Here is an 18,524-nt window from a genome sequence, read left to right on the forward strand (position 1 = left end):
GAGTGATTTGTCTTGGAAGGCAGGTGAGCTAAAAATAACCAGGCAGCTGCAGGGGAGTTTGTCTTGCCAGGTCCCCCTCAGTTAGGGATCTGTATTAGTAAAGCTGAGATTGCTTCATTACTGTCGTTGAACCCACTGAATTTGGGAACAAATGCAGCAGCACCGGGACCAGTGGAGAAGCAGTAATCACAAATGTTAATTTGGGAGGGGAATGGCTAAAGGAAAGGAGGTGCAAGGGGAACAAAAAAGGTTCAGAAGTGGAGAAATTGAAAGTAAGATAAAAATCAAATAGAAAAACAGAGAAGGGCAGATTTTCCAGCAGTAAGAGTACGAGATTTTACAGAAGTTAGTGTAGCTGTCCTACCAGGCCACCTAAGGCCACCAGGATGCCAGAGGGAACCCTTGGGACAGCTCACTCTCCTGCCAGCCAGGCCCCCTTTGGAAAGGACTGGTGTAGGGAGGCAGAGCCAAGAGGGATAACTTGCACCTTAGTGTTCAATGCTGTGGGGAGGGAAGGTGATGTTGATCTCAGTAGTAGTTATGTGTAATTAATAGGATTTAGCATTGATAAATGGTAGCTTTGTAGCTTTAATTGCAAGCAAAATAATGTAAATTGTAAACAGTTGTCTGTTTATTAGTTAATTAAACTGTTTTATTATTTATTAGTAATAGGTTGATTAATCAGTAAGAATTACAGTCCCTATCAGTTCTGTCTCCAGCCTGCAATGTAAAGGAGCAAAGCCAGACCCTGAGGTAACAATCCAGCATGTGATTCTTCTGAAATGGACCTTGCATGACTGCATCTCTGTGGAACCCAAAGTGGTAAGAAAGTGTTGTAAACATGTTAAACACCAGTCTGGTTACTCTTCCACTTAGACTGTCTTCCACAGTAATCTACAATCCTCGAGGTGATGTATTTAATGTAAAAGTTCTTTCATTCCCATTTTTAGCTCATTAGTTCCTACATGGTCACAATTGTCCTGATCTCTCAAATGCCCATGTAAATATTTTGGTTTAGCTACTTTCAGCATATGGTTCCTCTTTTGAAACAGGGGGGTTGGCAAATTTTTGTTCGGAACTCTATAATAATCTTTTCAAAGCTCTCTGGATATTTAGTAGCTGCCATTGCAGACAGGATGGTTTGGGGTTTATTTTCTGAGTAGCCTTTTATTCCTTCTTCGTGTGAAACATTATTTAGTTTCCTTTGGGTAGAATTCTCATTCCTGTTTTAATTTCATTTGATGGTTTTCTAATGATTTTGGATCAGCTTTAATGCCTTATGAATAATTTCATTATTTGTTCTATCTCGGTTTCCTGACAGCTCCTCTCTCACTACCTCTGTCCTGATGTGCAAGTTTCTGAATTAGCCAGAATTCAGAGTTTTCCCCATGTAGATGAGCATCAGTAGTACACAGTTGGGGTGCTATTTGTGATACCTTCACACCAAAATTCTTTTCAGGATGGTGGAAGCAGAAGCTGTTTTACCCCTTAGAAATTCTGTCACCTTTGCTGTTTACCACAGCCCCAATCACTATTTCTTTGGCCATGTCTCTGCCCTGCGCCCAGCCAGCAGCAAATGGCCATGCCTCATATTTCAAGTGGATTTATTAGGAATGCTGAGCAATGCACCTTATGCTGGACTACTTATTACACATTTGTTTTGTGTCAAGATCTGTTTGGATGAAAGAAGTGCATTGAAACACCATTTGAGAGGGTTATTGGTTAATAATACCTTGAAATGCAGTTGAATGTTTTTCCTCATGTAAATTTATGCAAATGTTTTTGCACTGAAGGCAGAATTATTATAATAAAGGCAGTAGTATGTATATTGAGGAAGCTGAGCTATTTGGGTTTAGTTACCCTGTCTCTCAGAGTTGAAGACACTCATCCTGTCCAGTCTAATTATTTCCACAGAAGTTTTTTTGTTTTTCGTTCCTCTCAGTTCCTCTCTGAGCTGAATTGTACTGATTGAAGAAGTGCAGATGTTTAAGAAGTTCTCTTGGTACCTGCTGCTATGTTGAAGCCAGATTAGTGCTTCAGCCAGCCCTGCTCCAGCAGCTACTGCTGTTCAGCCATTTGACCTTCCTTAGAACTCAGTGAGCAAATGCAATCTGCTTAATGCCAGCTCTGTGCACACCTTCTGCAATGGCTGCAGTTCCCTTCAGCATTTCCATCCTGCTGCAACTGGAATTAGATGGATTTGTTAATTGTTGAATTTACCTCTGCCCAGTACTGCAGGCTGTTCCCTCTCTGGAGCTACATGGAGAGTTTTGGTGGCTTCTTCTGTTAGAGCTAAAGATGACCACCAAGGGTAGCAGCTTCATAAAGGATTGCTCTGACTGCTGTGAGCCCCAGATCCCCTCTTGTTGATAGCTATTAGCACCTTTTAGCGCATGTTAGTGCAGAGAAACATGCACATAATGAGGAGAGAGCAGATGTTTGAGTAAGTGCTCTAGGGACAGCACTTGAGAAAGAATTAGGATGGAGCAGTGCTCCTGTCCAAGGGCTGTGTCCTTGGAGGATGCTGCTGACCACAGCAACATTCCTACCTCAGATTCTTTTTTGCCCTTTTTATTTTTGAAGATTTGCACTTGGAAAAGTATTTAGCTTTCATTTAAGGTAACTTTTAGTGAGTTATGCTTCTGTTTGCTGGCAGTTTCACTCTTCCCTTTTCTCCCACACCCCTTTTTGAAGGACCAAACAATTGACTTTTCAGTCAGAGGCAGAGTGAGAGGACTTGGTCCACAAATATGACATTCTTAAAAGTTTCTGACTACTGATGACTTTTGTTGCCAAACTTGTATTTCTTATCCCTGCCCTGAATAAGTGTAAAAATTTCAGTGAAAAACTCTGCTTTTCAACTGCTGTTCCTGATGTGGTTTGGATTGGGAAAATCTGGGACGCATTGCTGTGCAGAAGAGAAACAGCAAACCTGGACTGTACTGCACAGTGGATTATTTCAAGTACAGTGAGTGGGGGAAGAAAGACATTGCACCTAGAATAGATACAACGCTTGACAAAAAAAGCCTGAGTGTTCCACACACTGCTAATCTTGCTAGCTTTAGTTTTTATCAGAAAGTCTGTCTTAGCTGATTTCCATATCCTGTTTCTTTCTGTTTAGTAAGTGCACTCACTTTGGCCAGTTGTGTTTGTTGTGTGTGTTTACTTCCTTAAATTCATGGAAATGAGTGTTATCTGTCTTTATTTGGAGTAACAAAACCAGATAAAGCTTTTATATCAACATGAACAAAACCAAATTAGTGCAGATATTTTGTCTATTATGAGGGCTTTATTTGAGACTTTAATTCATTTCATTTCCTGAATTTAGATTCAATTATATGTTCTTCCTTTTAAATGTATTCTGCTGTCCAGGCTAGAATAGCTCTTCTTGTGACAGATGCAGATATTAATGAAAACTCTTGATCTGGTGTGTAGACATTATTGAACCCTTACAACACAACCTGAATTTGTAGTTGCCTTTTAGTCCTGGAGAAATCAAAGTGACATCAGAGATGTGCCCATTCAGTCACTTAACTCCTCTGGTGAGAATCTCAAGGGGCAGGGGGGAGAATGGGTTAGGATGATGTGAGTTTAATCTGAGAGAAGCATTGTTCTGGGTTTTCAGTTGGTCTCTTTTAACAGAAGCTTTATTATATAGCTTATTATGTAATTATTGCTCTCTTACTATATTCTATATCAGTCTATAATTATTCTATTATATTGTAGAATATATCTGAGTGAAATTGAACATGGTATTGTAATTGAACATTGTATTGAAAGAGGGATTCCTTTTTACCAGAAAAACTAAATGGGTAGAAGTCACTATATTTAATTTGTTACTTTTTAGAGCAATAGGATGTTCCTTCCTTCCCTCCACTCTGTCAAGTCAAGGGCTGATTCTCATTAAATAAATCCTTGCATCATAACTACATGGACTGAATATAGGACAAAAGATCACATTCTTAAACTGAGGACTTGTGCTGGCATTCCAGTACCTAATGATATTTATTTAGCATTATTTTTAATGCTATGACTGACAAGAAAAAGGTTAGATGAGAAAAAAGGGCACAGTGGTGTGCCTGGATATATGTTATGGTATTACATTTGAGCCTTTGGAGTGTGGGTTAGATTTTTGTGCAATTTTCCCAAAGCAGGGAAACTCCAGGGGACTCCAGAACTATGTATGCAACCACATAGAAGCCCAAGCAGAGGAAGCTTGGTATGTTTCTACCTTTTTTCCTGTTTCACAGTCTATTTCATGTCTCTAGCTGTGTTAAATTGCTGATATTTACTGGGTGTGCTGCAAATGGAGAACTGATGGTGAGGGCAGCAGAGAATCCATCCGTACTGGGGATGTGGCAATGAGCACAGGGAACAGACTCTGACAGAGGCCTTGGCTCTGACACCTGCTGGAGCATGAGAAGAGGCAAAACATCTGGGGGGAAACAGGGGGAGGGTGAGTGATGACAGAGGCACATTACTGTTTTCTCACTAAGAAACAAAATTTCCTAACAATTTGTCAGGCTCCACCTTTTCAAGCTGAAATCCATTACTACATCAAAGTGAATGCCTTGCTACTAACAGAAGAAATGTCTCTATTTAGAATGTAAATGAGGAAAATGCATGAATTAGAGGACATTTTAAGACTTGTGAGTGGCTGGGTGGATGGAGTTAGTCTTATTTTAGAAATTGGCCTTGACATAATTTGATAATAAGTAATAGGCTTAGTTTCTGATTCTCTAATAGCTTGAAATGCAGCAAATCTTTGCTGAATGTGTGAGCTGCATTACACAGGAATGCAAGGCAAGGGTGTATGTGGGGGGTTGGCTGCTTAGTTTGTTTGCAGCCTGGCTGCCTCCCTTCCCTTCCTACAATGCCCTCCCTCCCTGGCAGACCACCGGGAGAGAGGGCTGAGGTGAGCCTTGCTCTGCACTCAGTTATGCCAGCTTGAGGATGTTATCCCTTTCCAGAAGGTCTTGGGAGCCCTTCAGGGGTTAGGAGCACATAACTGGAAGTTTTGCACCTGCTGTGCTCCCCTGGCTCCTCCTGCCTGGAGGAGAAACCTGCCTGAAAATGCTGTGCTGGGCGATTCTTGGAAACAGACACCCAAACGCAGATGCATTCTTGTCGAAAGGAAACCCAGGAAACATTTGCACAGATGTGGTTGACACAGGAGGTCATGATCTCATTTCATATGTCACTGCTTAATCTTAGCTGAGATAATTACAGACATATGGCTGTCTAAATATGAAGTCAACAGGAAGGTATCCAGCCACATGTGGTACTACAAGTAAATCAGATTTCACTGCAACAGCCAGCATCTGAGGCTATTAGGTGCATATCGGATATTCCCTGGCAAAATTTATCACTAAAAGAAGGACAACAAATTTAGATTTATTCCTTCTTTGCATGTCTTTGTGGCCTGGTATCAGTATAGATAAAACTCACATTAGTATCTTGTAATCTTCAAATAATAACCAATATAGAATTTAGAGTTACTTATTTGTGAATTTTTTCCAAAGCATGACAGGATGAAAGCCCTCTGTCCAGAAAAAGGTGTAACATGGGTTGATGCTGGCAAATCCTGGAAAACACCCAGACAATGAGGTGTGGATGGTTGTTCCCCTGGCCAGCAGCTGTAGGTGCAGTAAAGCCCTCCAGCAGAGGGTGGTCTGCAGTACTCAGAACCAGTACAAAATATCCCTGATGCTTTTCTTTTTATAGTGCTGACCCCAATTACTTTTTTTTCCTTTCTTTCCAGAAGGCCTCGCCTTCTGGCCATACCATTATCACGTTTCTGTAGCTCATCTTCACTGCAGCACAGCTATAGCTTTGATATTGTTGCTTCAGAGGACTCACAGAGTTGTTTGGGAAGCCCATGGGTGTTTTTGCAGGATACTGCCTTTGCAGTGAAACCCGCTGGTTTGTTCCAAGCTCAGTGGCAGTTTCCTGCACAGCCATGAACAGACACCACTAATTACATTATTATCTGACTGTAAAGCAAGAGGATGGGCTCTCCTCTACTGCCTCCTGTCATGCTTTTAAACTATTTGTGAGCAGGGATTTTATTTTTCTTCCTGTGTGTAGTAAACTGAGGTTGAACTCTCGTGGTGTCCTTGCTCAGATTTGAACAGGTCCCCCCAAATTCACTGCTAGGGTAATTATTTGTCCAGGTCCCAAGCAGAGACCTGCACGACGAGCTTTGGCAAGGCTCTGTGCACCAGCTTTTGCTGAGAAAGTGCTCGTGGTGCCCAGGCGCTGTGGGCCAGGAGGAGCCCCACAAACCCACAGCCATCACCCCATGGCCTTTGCTGGGAGCCAGGCCCCACAGGGGTGCATGTGCAGGGCCACAGGCAGCAGCTCGAGCGCTGGGCGCGCGCCTTCCCTCTTGTACACTGAGATTTCACACAAGCCAGTGAAGACATACTTCAGTTTTATTGTTGTTTAGGCATGGATAGAAACATTAATTCTTTTGCACTCTTGGTTCTTGAAACTTGCCTATAGTGAACTCGGAGCAGTGAAAAACCCAGCTCCTCGGACTGACGATTTAAAGTGCATAGGAGATCAAGCAGAATCCCAAAAGGCGAGGAGTTGTTTGTATTCCTTTTTCTGTAGCTGTGAAAGTTGAAGGACTTTGTTTTCTTCTCGTTTGCCCTATATTCCCCTGACAGTGGTATGAAAATTTTCAGCCCTTCCCTATGCTTTCCCTTTGAAGTTTTCCCTATCTTTGGAAGATTCCTCTCCGTATTTAAGCATTATTTGTAGTGTTATAAACAAAGAGAGGCAGTAGATGCAGACTCCTTCACAGGACTCTGGTACAATGTTTCCCGTTCAGAGTCATGCCCACTGAATTTGTTTTTACTTTTACAAAACAAGTGTATCACTTGGCAGTGTTCTTGCACCAAAAGAAAAAGATATATTTATATATAAAGTAACTTTTTTGTGTGTTCACGTTTTATTTTCGAAAAACAGGTGTTTAAAAATTTTAGAATTTTTTTAACAAAATTCTAAAAAGAAAAAAATCACAATATTTACAGAGATAACAGAATGGCTTAGCCATGCAAAACAAATTACTTTGGTTTTTCCCCCATTTTACTTTGGTTTAAATATTGACCAAGATTATAATTTTTTTCTTTTTGCCAAATAAAACAGTAACAAATTAAAGTTTAGAGGCATATAACAGGATTTCCCTCTAATATTTTATACAGCATAGAGTTTATAGGACATCTTATGTATTTAATCCATGCCAATGCACTACAGGAAGCTTTTATTAAGACATCAGTCACTACTGCCCAGACATTTAACATTTTACAAATTTACAAGTAACAGTGTTTTCTGCCCCCTAAATAATGCAAAAGTGGCAAAATACATTTCCTAACGTCCATCTTTTTCTTTTATTTATTTATTTATTTATTTTTGCCTACCGGTCTATAAAAACTTACTTTTTCCCTGGATATTTGTAAATGGAAACCTGATGTTCTGCTTACTTCCACTGTTCCTCTCCATCAAAGCTGGTTGTTACCTTCTTCCAGAAACTAACTTTCCAGATAAGATGAAACTTATCTCCCTTAAGTACAACTTTCTATTGGCCATTCACCCTAAAACCTTTTCTTATCAAGTACCATTCTAAAAATTCCCTCAAGCAAAAAACATGTTTATAAAGTTACAAACTTGAATGTAACTAAAGATACATAGACATTTCATTGTTACAATTATATGTACTGTTTGATAAATTATGTACCAGTTAAAAACACTAAAATTATCTCAAGGTGCATTCAATATCTGTAGCATAGTTAACAAAAACACACAAAAAATATATATATATATATATTCTATTTTTGTGGGAAAAAATGCAGCTTTGATATGACCACTTTTTAAAAAAAGTTTCCAATTCTGACTGGTATCTCTCTGAAAAGAAGAAAAGGTACAGTACTTTAAGGCAGCGAATAACATAAAGGAATCAAAATTAATCCAGAATTCCAGTTCCTTATCCTAATGCTAACATGAAAGACGACTGATAACCATCAATAAAATGCATGTCTTGCTCTAGAAGAAAAGGATTTTTCAGCCACCAGCTGTATGTAGGCTAGGAATTTTTCATAGTGTTCCTTACTCAATACCCAGACTTCTTCAGGGAAACTCTTTATTCCCCTTCTAGCTTGTTTAGCTTTGCATGGTTTTTTAAATGTTCACTTTCATTAACAATTTAGTTTATTCTTGTCACAGCTGTCACCCTTCTGCTTTACCATGATTTCAAAGAATGAAAAAGGAGTTTGACATTTTCTTTAAGACAATCTTACACTCTAGGTACTTGCTACAAAGCAGAGGCTTCACTGATTACAACCAGAATCAGACATGTACCTGCTCAAAGGGTGTCATAAAAACAATTGAAATAAAACCATTACACTATACATCAGATTAACAGCAACTCCCAGAACAAAGCCTTACAGTGTATAAAAATAGCTACGTAAAAAATTTACATAAAGGCAAACAAAAAGAAATCTTCAGTGCAGACATTTACAAAAAAATATTTCAAACAGAACACAACATGGTGACCTATTATCATGGCTGTTGCCAAAATTAGTTTGTGGGGTTTTTTTAGCTTGAGATAATTGTGTCTAAAATCCTTTGAAAACCTGGTAGTATGATCTGCTTAATACTTGAACCATGAATAGCTGTCACTTCTTTGTATATGTTTAAATACAATCCACGTTCATGCTTCAATTGGTCTATATGTATTCTCTGAAAATATGAAAAGATAAAGCCAGTTAAACATTTTAAAATATGTTAACCATCATAACTACTCAGTATCTATGCTGTAAATAAACAGCTACATGAAAAGTACTTTCTTCTGCAGCTCAGTAAGGTAAACACTTTCTTTCATGACAAGAATCACTGTTGCAGTATTGTTCCCAGTAAATCCAGTAAGTTTATCTGGTAAGCAATGGATTTATGTTCATTTCAGTTATGCAGATCTATTGATCTGAAGGAATACAGAGTGGAAGATTAGACCAAAGGTACAGCGTGTTTATGCTGCAACTTTTTCAAAATCCAAACTGACTTGTTTTCCATCTTTAAATCCTTCCTAGGACATCATTTTGGTATTCCCAATTCTCTTTTCCAAACTAGTAAAACAGTGATATTGCTGGTAAAGTGCCTACAACAATGCTGCATCTCCTTATATACTGTGTAACTCCTCTATATAATCCATTACATTCTAAATGCTTCACACAAAACTTGTGGTTTGTATTAGAAAATTTCAGACAATACTGACATATTGAAATTATTGACAGTTGCATTCATTTAAAGAAGAAACCTTGTTATATAAATATGAAATATCATAATTTCACATAATTCCATATGCCTTAAACCCCTGCTACCCCAAGAAGGTAACCAGTGCTATTTACTAAGATCACTGAAAATCAGGGCTGTCTACAGCTTTCCTGTGAAGGAGCTTACAATGCAAGCACCCCTGAATATGTAATACTCTCATTTTTACAACTATTTGATGACTAACTAAACAAACCTCTATGGTTAGCTGGTTTCCAGACTTTTGTGTTAATTTTAAATGACCTAAACTGGCCAGAAAAATGGTCTGACCCCCTCCCTTGGGTACCAGGAGGAGAGGTGATGAGTGGTGTATGTATGTGTGAGCACAGGGTGGTGCTCTTGGTGCTCTGCAGTGCTCCTGTAATTCCCCACAGAGCCTGGGCATCTGCCAGACCATTTGTAAACAGTTTACTCCATACAGATCCCAGCGGGGGAAACTTTCAAACCTGTTCCTAATGTAAAGAGACACACAGTGTCTCCTTCCAGGATAAAACTGATCATAGTACAGGTGTGTGAAATCTAGACTAAGAGAATTGTTTTGTTCTAAGGGAAGGAAGTTGCATGACTTTACATTAATGATGGAAAAAGTGACCAAGGACTTGGAAACTGTTGCTTTCACTAAGGGAAGAAGTTCCTGTAAATATTTCAAGTCATAACTTGAAATCTTCTGAACTCTGTCTAAACATACTCTTCATATAAACACACACATACACATGAACAGTGGTACAGTATAAAATCTGCATTTTCCTTTCCTCAAGCACATGCAATAGGCTAAAGCCAAGTAGCAAGTTCCATCTGAATGTCAGACTTCTTTTTATATTTGTATATGAATCTCTGAATTCTTAACTGGCCAAAAGTTTGAGTCTGTCTGTCCTAAAACTACACCACAAAATGACCCCACTCTGGAAGGTGAGCACCAGACCAAGCTAGAGCTTTGATGACCGGAAAGGAATGGTGAACAAAGAGATTTTAATGCTGTAATATGAAACACTTACCTGGAATGATGACTGACACATTTTCTTTAAGTTTCAGATTTATGATTGTTTTCCTCTAGTTTTTTGTTTTCTTCTATATTTCCAAGATCTTTGTCTACATGTTTTGACGCTGTCCTACAATGTAAAGGAAGGTCATTTTTTGCATGTCTACAGCATTTTTTTCCATACTCATATAAATGACACTGCCTCCTCCCCTCACAGTGAACAGAAAATTTTGACAGTTCTGAGCAGAGCAACAGGTTTGCATATGTCTGTAAATAGACCAGTGACACCAGATCTCCCACTGCTGTACCACAGGAAATATTGCAGCAGGGCTCTGTGTGTTGAGATACATCTTGAGGAATTCAGAATTATTCTGAGCTAGCAGACGTTTAGTAAGGTTAAACCAGTTGTGGAGATTCATGTTTCTTGACAAAGTAACTGTGCAGCTTGTTTCAATAAACATGAGTCTGCTTTAAGGCATACTAAAGCGTTACAAGTGTGGCTAAAATATCTTGATCAACACAGCAATCTTTTGTGTATTTGTCGTAAATGACTTCAGAGCCCATGCCAAACGGAAGCTCTTCAAATGTGAAGAAATTCATGAAAATTCTGGCACCACTGAAAAGAAAAATCTCACTCTGGCTTGTAGGTCTGTGTTAGCTATGACTGACAAGCTTTGGGTAAAGATGAGATTGTGTAAATGTTTGAGGGAGGGGAAAAAAAGAGGTATGCCTCATTTAAAATAGCAGGTCTTAATGCAAGTAGTGGTGATGAATTAATGAGTTAAGTGCTTAGTTTAGCTTAGCACAATAAAACCACTATGCAATTCATTTAATCTGTGAGAAGCCTCACTGTCTGCCAAGGTGAAAGATTCCTGCAGTGCTGTGATAACATTTTGAAGGCCCCAATTTTTAAAATGTAAATGGGCAAGTACATTTGAGTGGGACAAAGTAAATCCCTTGTGTCAAAGCAGATTATCGCGTCCGCATTTTCTCGGCAGATAATTTGCTTCCCCTACAGAAACTACGGTCTGCTGTGACAGACTGGTGCACATGCTCACCCTTGCTGCAGGGCACAGACCCGAGTGACGCTGACTGGCAGAGCACCATGCAGACACAGGCTGGGAGCGGGACGTGGCACGCTGACACCATGCAGGAGCGCACGGGATCGCTGCTGGAGGGGCACCCGAGCACATCCTCCATCTGAGCAAAGGCTGCACCCACCCCTGCCCTGGGTAAGGACCCTGAGCAGCTGCCGGGGCAGGGAAGCTTCCTTCCTGTCTCTGAAGGGAAGGGAAGCTTCCTTCTTGTCTCTGAAGGGCTCCTGGGGCACTGCACATGCACCCAACCCCTCCCCATCTCCGGGAGCAATGCTGAAATGCTGCTCTCCTGATCAGGGAGGATGGGATTCTGCATCCCAAATCCCACAGGCTGCACTGAAAGGGACCTCTCTGAAATCTTTTCCTGAGGAGCCACAAGTTTTAATATTTTAAAGCTGCATTATCTTTTGCTGTTCGTTTAGGGTGCCTCTGTTATACCTGTGTGACTGACAGGAAGGTATCATGCTGACAACCCATTTACTGCAAAGATCTGAGCTCTTCTTCATTACAGGCAAATTTAATTTTAAAAGTGCTGAGATAGTATTACAAAGTTACTTGTTCTACAGTGGTAAATTTCTATTGCACAGTAACACTATTTTTCCTGGTATTCAAAACCTGAAACACATGACATGAATTAAAGGGAAGGACATGAAATGCAATGAAGAAAATTCAATGCTTTGGTAGGGACTGACCTTCTGTGGGCTTAACAACCTTTCACAAATCTCTTTAATCCTAACAAAAAAGAAACAACCCTTCAAAAAATCCCTTGAAAATTAAAAAAGTTTATAATTTAAAACATGTTTGGTTTAGGTTGAGCACATAATTTGGCTTGTCATGTGGCTAATGAGTCTTTTCCATAAATAGGTCTCACAAAATTGGAGACAATAGGGGAAGAGATGAAAAACTGAAAGAATCTGGACTCAGGCAATTACCTGAGCTGAAGTGAGTTGGATGTGAGAAAGCAGTACTGTGCACATCTGTCCTCATATAACTGCTAATGTCTGCTCATGGAGCCTGGACAGACTACTGGCATGGCTCACTGGGATCCTTTTTTTTGGCCTCTTATCCTCAGTTTTACAGTGCCCAAATCAGACTGAATCTCATATGACCTGACACTTAACAGCAGAGAGAACTGTCTCATCTTTGATTAGCTTAAAAGTATTCAATGACTAACATCAGGAGATCCTGCAACGAGATCAGGTTTTGATTTTTAAAGTAATCTATTTTAATTTTATAAGCCGTCAAGTCAAATGTCACCTTTATTTCCCTAAAGCCACCCTGGGCAAAAATGGGAGACTTCAAGGGCAACACTAACTTTGAAAGAGGCAGGTGCTCCAGAACTCTTTTGGAGGATGTTACAAACCACTTGCTCGAAATGAGAGCAGCAGTTTTTCATGTCTGACAATCAGATGGATTTTGATTCTCAATGCCTGAGACTGAAATGCAGCCATTTATTTATGATGGTTCAGTGATCCTGCTGACCTGTTTTTTTTGTTTCCCAAATGCCATTATCGAGGCAGAATCACCACCTCAGCACAAAGAATGCTGCAGCCTTTTTTAGTGCTATCTAAACAGTGCCACTGAGAGAGGCAGGAGTTATTTTGCTGGGAGGTGGGGTCCCCAGGCAGGGCTCTGCCAACAGCAGAGGAGCAGCAGCACCAGTCCCAGGGCTCGACAGACGTGCTTGGGTTTGTAACAGAAGTGTCTCAAAACATGGGTTCCATCGCTTCCTGAGGTGACCTCAGGCACAGGACAAGTGGTCCTTGTCCAGCTTAACATTCAACAGCAGTTGTTCCTTTTAATGGACTTTTTCTGTGCATTAACTCCTGCCAGCTTGCTCCATCTGCAACTCAAGATCGACCTCCTCATAATATTTGAGTAGCTGGGCAATGGAGTCTGAACATATAGAAATATTCCCAAGGGTTTGCCCAAAAGGGAAGACAGCTCACTTTACCCAGACCTGGAGCACTCTCACACTGTCATTATCTACAGCTCCACAAAAAAAGCCCACACCTTTGATAGTGCTGTTCTGAAGAGTGAGAAGTTAGTTGTATAAATATGAGTTTACTCACTCTTCTTTTTTTTTTTTTTCCCTTTAAACTAATTTGTAAATCATGGATCATTCTGAGCTCTTACTAAAATTATGACTTGTAGTTAATATTTATCTATGCTTGCTCTTCAGGAAAATAATTATCCTCAGGGAATCCTAATCAAAATCTCCCTGCAAGTAATACCAAAGTGAGATTTTTAGCATTCTTTGGAGTGTGTGTGCTGTGAGGCCACTATTTTCATGGCTCTTGTTCAGATACTTTCATAGCATTATTTGTAATATGAAGACCATTTTCCATGATAACTATTTTGCCTGTTGCAGTGTAAATACAGACTACATATAGGTGACTCAAAATTGCTGTATGGTTTTAATTTCTGATCTCTTTTAATCTCACAAGTCTAGGCCTTGCCCTCAACACTATTTTAGGAAGAAAGTGTGCAGTGCTGTTTGTCCCTGTTACCCAACCTTGTGATAATGACAGGTAAGATGATACACATCTGTGTAGTTCTGGGTGCTGAACCAAGGGCCATGAATTTCTTTAAAGCTACACTCAACTGCACTGTTGCACATGATTTTCTAGGAGCAAATGGTTTTACACACCCCAATCTGGACTGGCTGCAACCTCCTTACTTACTCCAATCTTGCCTTCCACTTCCTCCAATTATTTTTAAACATCCATCAGTAGGAAAAACCACAGAGATATTAGAAAAATATTCCAGCCATCAAGAAATGGGTGACCATTTTTAATTTGTGTCACTTTTATATTAGATTTGTATTATGAGCTGACACTTTCAGAGATGATTGGTAACTATGTCTTTTCTCTGAAAGGGAACTGAGTGAAAACTAGTACAAATGCTGAGTCTTGTTGAAAACATACTGAGTTTCTTACATCTTTGGCCCATCACATCTGACTCATATGCTTGTTTGCTATAAAATATCAGAAAAGCAGAACTTTTAAGGTTCAAGTGTTCACTTTCAGAGATGCCAGCAACCTTTGTCATTACTGTGACCTAAGAAACATTCTAAGAGCTTGATGTGCTCTGAGTGTGAACAACTTTAAGACTGCTGCTGTGATTCAGCTGGCCCAGCAGAAATGATGTCCATTGGATGTTGAACCACTTTAACCCTGATCTAGCCTTATGTGACTTGAGATTTGGGCACTTCCCAACCACAGGGATAAAAATGGGGCCAAGGTCCAACTACAAGCCAACTTCCATGACTAGAGAGCAGGGCACAGGTTGCTGAGTGCACTATTTCCTTTCTGAATCTTTCATTTCTGCCGTACTCTCAGCTGTTTCTGGCAAGGTGAAAATTTCATTTACCTAACGTGGGTGTCCTGCAATCTCTCAACTGACACTTGACACCAAAATATTACAAATATTCTAAAGTGCTGAGTTATATTCTATTCAGTACAGATTATTTTACAACATCCTTTTTGGAAGAAGGAGAAATCTGCTGAGAACAACTGTTTGGCCTTCTGCTCAGATGAAGGAGAAACAAGGCATGCTGGGGTAGGTAGCCTCAACTCTTTATTCAAGAGGAGGTTGGATGCAAGATGTGGAATACAGATGAGTCTCTGATTTATGGGATAATATTCACACTGAAAAGAATATGTGGCAATAATCAGCTTTTCCATCAAGTGAAGCTGGGGCAGTGAGTAACTGTACAAGTGATTTATTGTGAATATACTCCAAGGCTACAAGTATAATTCCTACTTAGTGTGGATGACAAGACAAGAGAAGATTATACAAACCACAACACCAATAACAGAAAAAAAGTAATGTTTTTCTTGCCTCGGCAGACTTGGAAAGTTCTGTGCTGCTGCCTTCTCAGACTTTCCTTTGGCGTCACTTTGGGGATAGAGATTAGGTGAGTTACTGGTCAAGGGTGGGTTCAAAAAAATACCTGCTACCTGCTGGCCTGGATGGAGGGGGGAATTGTGTCCAGAGGTGTAAGTTGCTTTTTGCAAGGTCTACTTTGATTGCTAGGCTATGATTCATAATGAAAACTTTGTCAGAATAGGTACTGACATTCTGCTTGCTCCTGCAAATATGGTGTGCAGAAAGCAGGGAGGATAGCAACAGATCAATTTAAAAATATACAGAGAACAGGAGATTGTCAATGATGATACATCAATTAAGGGGGTTGCAAGCCAGCAACCATGTGTCAAATAAAGAGACTATTGTTTAACTATAAAGGCATTTTTGTTTCCAGTGAACCTGTCTAATCAATTCTAGGTCTAATTTTTCCTCTAAGCTTTAGGAAGAGAAGCTGAGCATGAGGAAAAGAATTGGTGTCCATTTAGATTAGGCCATATCCTATCTTTGAAGCAGAAAAAATTGTTGTAATTCATAAATTCATCTCATGCTATATTCTACGACTCCTGTCAGCTCTCCCCACACTACTCAATGGTGCAAGAAGAGATATTTTACCTTCTCTGCCCTCAAACCACCTCATCCAAAGAAACCCAAAGCAACATACCACAATTTCATGACTCCACATTCACACATTCGAAAAGGAATGACAAAGTTATCTTAGACATTATTGGAACAGTAGCAAAGTGTGGGAGGAAGAGCACTATGTTGTTATTTTTAATATTTCACAAAAAAACCCGTAAGCTTTGGGAAAAAAACCAAAAAACCCCTCTATAGTATCTGAGTGCGGTTCTGTGCATGGGTAATTTATAACAATTCTATATTTGGAAAACTTCAAAAACCTGATCAGTTATGGTTGAGCCAAAGTCTTTATGTATTATCCAAAAAAAAAAGAGCATTTCTTAGCAGATGGAGAATTCCTTCTTGTACTTTCACATCAGTGAAAACACATTTGTTCACAGTAAAATCCCACTGGTATATTTTAGATTTCATCTGATTCAATTTTAATGGAAGATCATACTAAAGCCAAGTGAACTTTAAGGCTGCTTTTACACCTGCACTGATTGGAGCAGGTTATGCACAGCCACTTCACCTCCCCTGCCCAGAAGCAGCTGTGAGAGCTGTCAGAAAGCAAGGCTGCTCCTGACTGCCCCAGCTCTCCCTGGAGATAAAGGTAAGGGGGCAAGACCAGATGGGGCACACAGCAACAGCCAGCCTCAAAAGGATGGAGCAACACGGTCACTTCTTGACACCTTCCCATCTATTTTCAGAAGTCAGCCTCTGTGACAAGGAAGAAAGTTGAAAATGGAAAATGCTGTTCTATGCCTATGATGTGTAAAACCCGGACTGGGATGAGAGCTCCTAGATTTTTTCAGCAACAGAAGCTCTATTTTTACAAATTTTATTTAAGAAACGTCAAAGAAAAATTTAGGGATCTCTCTTCTCCCTGAGATGGTTGAGTCTTATTCTGCATGTTATTCCATTTTTAAAGGAAACAAGGTAGCCAATTTCTAAATGAAGGCTGTTTCTGGCCCCAGTACAGCCAGACAGACTTCCACACATCAAGTTCCACAATTAAGTACTATATCTAAATGCAAGAGCCAGCACAGACTTGGCTGTCAGGAAACAGGACCTCACTACTACTATGATCTATGAAATCTCAGAACCCCACCTCCAGGAGATGAGTCCCATTAAGCATTAGGACAAGCCAACCAGAGGTACCAAGTTTCCTTTTGCTATCAAGTGCACCTTCTGTAATAGCTTTACCCCACTCCAGAAAACTGGAATGCTCTAGAGGAAGGAAAACAAGTAAACACACATCTCTTCTTATCACAGTTCTTTTCCCAGCTTAGTATAAAGTTTTCAAAAACTTCTTACTTTGATTTCTTCACATAGAGCCAGTAGACAACACCTGCAATCAGAGCAACCAGCAGAAGACCGACCACAATTCCCACTATTAGCTTTGCCTGGTCATTAACCTTTTCACTATTGTCATCTGAAACAAAGAAGAAAAATTAATGAGATGACCTATGAAAAAGTAAAGCATTGCAACATTTCTAAAGAATTTTCACTAGAAACAGAAAAAGGGATTAGAAAGTTAAAAAAAGGAATAAAAAAAAAGAGAGAGGAAACCATACATACCACTTCTGTCCTCTGGCTCATCATATTCTGGAATACTTACTGAAATGAAAAATGTTAAAATTGAATTAAAGACAACACAGACCTAAAAATCACCTTCAATTACCTATCTACAGCAATGACAGAGACTGGAACAGTGTTTTCCAAACAAGATATTTAATCCCATCTTTAAATAGAAGCCTTTCCTTTGTAATTATACTATATACATTAGAAGAATCCTACTCTAAACCTGTAATATTCAAGTCAGAAATATTTCTGACCGAGAATTTCTATCCTACCTTTCCATAGCTTCTCACTACCTTTCATCATTATATATTATTGAAGCCCAGTATGGCTGATTTCTCTTGGGACTCAAGTCATACCAATAAACTGTAATTTATAGACTAAGAGATACTGTTAATTTTGTAATAAATAAATATCTCTGTCTTGTAAATGAAGTATTACTTTGCAGTATTCTGCACTATTATGCTGTACTATTATTTTGTAATATTGTTTACCTTTGTAGCTAGCCGAGAAAGTCATGAAGACTAAGTGACTTATTGTAGAAAGCTATCAATAAATTTTATGTACTACTGATCCACAGCGGATTTACAATTGCTTGACTTAAGACAAAAAGGTTAAATATCTTAGTGTTAACATTACTATGCAGTCCTACTCTTCATTTGAGTGTGATGTATGGGTACTTTACGAGAAACTGTAACTTTAAGGAAATTATCTTTAGAGGACACTCACTAGCAGAGACGTTCATGGAGGTCACAGTCCTTTCTAGCTCATTTTCTGCAATGCAAGTTAAAGTTACATTTTCCTCAGGAGCAATTACAATTTTACTGGAAAATTTCCCATTAACATATTTTGTCTCCTCTGTCTGAAAAGGTGAAAAATGAAGATTAGTATCATTTAAAACCACAAAGAACAATACATGCATCACTTGTATTACACAGTGAAAATGGTCAGAGGGAAATAACTTTCAACTTATATTTCAGTTTTCCAAACAATAGCAAGAGAAATACTACATTGTTTTATGAAATGATAATGTGAATATTTGAAAGAAAAAG

The 18,524-nt window shown here is 39.4% G+C and overlaps 1 protein-coding gene across 3 annotated transcripts in view; it reads right to left on the reverse strand.

Annotated features, from left to right (window-relative positions):
• Positions 1 to 6,435: 6,435 nt before the first annotated feature.
• Positions 6,436 to 18,524, reverse strand: part of ALCAM (activated leukocyte cell adhesion molecule) — a 116,087-nt gene continuing 103,998 nt past the window's right edge. The window contains exons 12-17 of one of the 3 annotated variants that reach the window (XM_058018266.1): positions 18,202 to 18,330; positions 17,473 to 17,511; positions 17,209 to 17,326; positions 15,250 to 15,306; positions 10,326 to 10,439; positions 6,436 to 8,742 (exon numbers count right to left, since the gene is read on the reverse strand). In XM_058018266.1, coding sequence (XP_057874249.1) covers positions 10,352 to 10,439; positions 15,250 to 15,306; positions 17,209 to 17,326; positions 17,473 to 17,511; positions 18,202 to 18,330 — 431 coding nt within the window. In that variant the 3' untranslated portion in view covers positions 6,436 to 8,742; positions 10,326 to 10,351. Of the gene's footprint in view, positions 8,743 to 10,325; positions 10,440 to 15,249; positions 15,307 to 17,208; positions 17,327 to 17,472; positions 17,512 to 18,201; positions 18,335 to 18,524 lie in introns of all 3 variants that reach the window. The other 2 variants (XM_058018265.1, XM_058018267.1) reach the window with 2 other exon arrangements.

Source organism: Melospiza georgiana, chromosome 2 (assembly GCF_028018845.1).
Source record: "Melospiza georgiana isolate bMelGeo1 chromosome 2, bMelGeo1.pri, whole genome shotgun sequence".
In the NCBI taxonomy this organism is placed as follows: domain Eukaryota; kingdom Metazoa; phylum Chordata; class Aves; order Passeriformes; family Passerellidae; genus Melospiza; species Melospiza georgiana.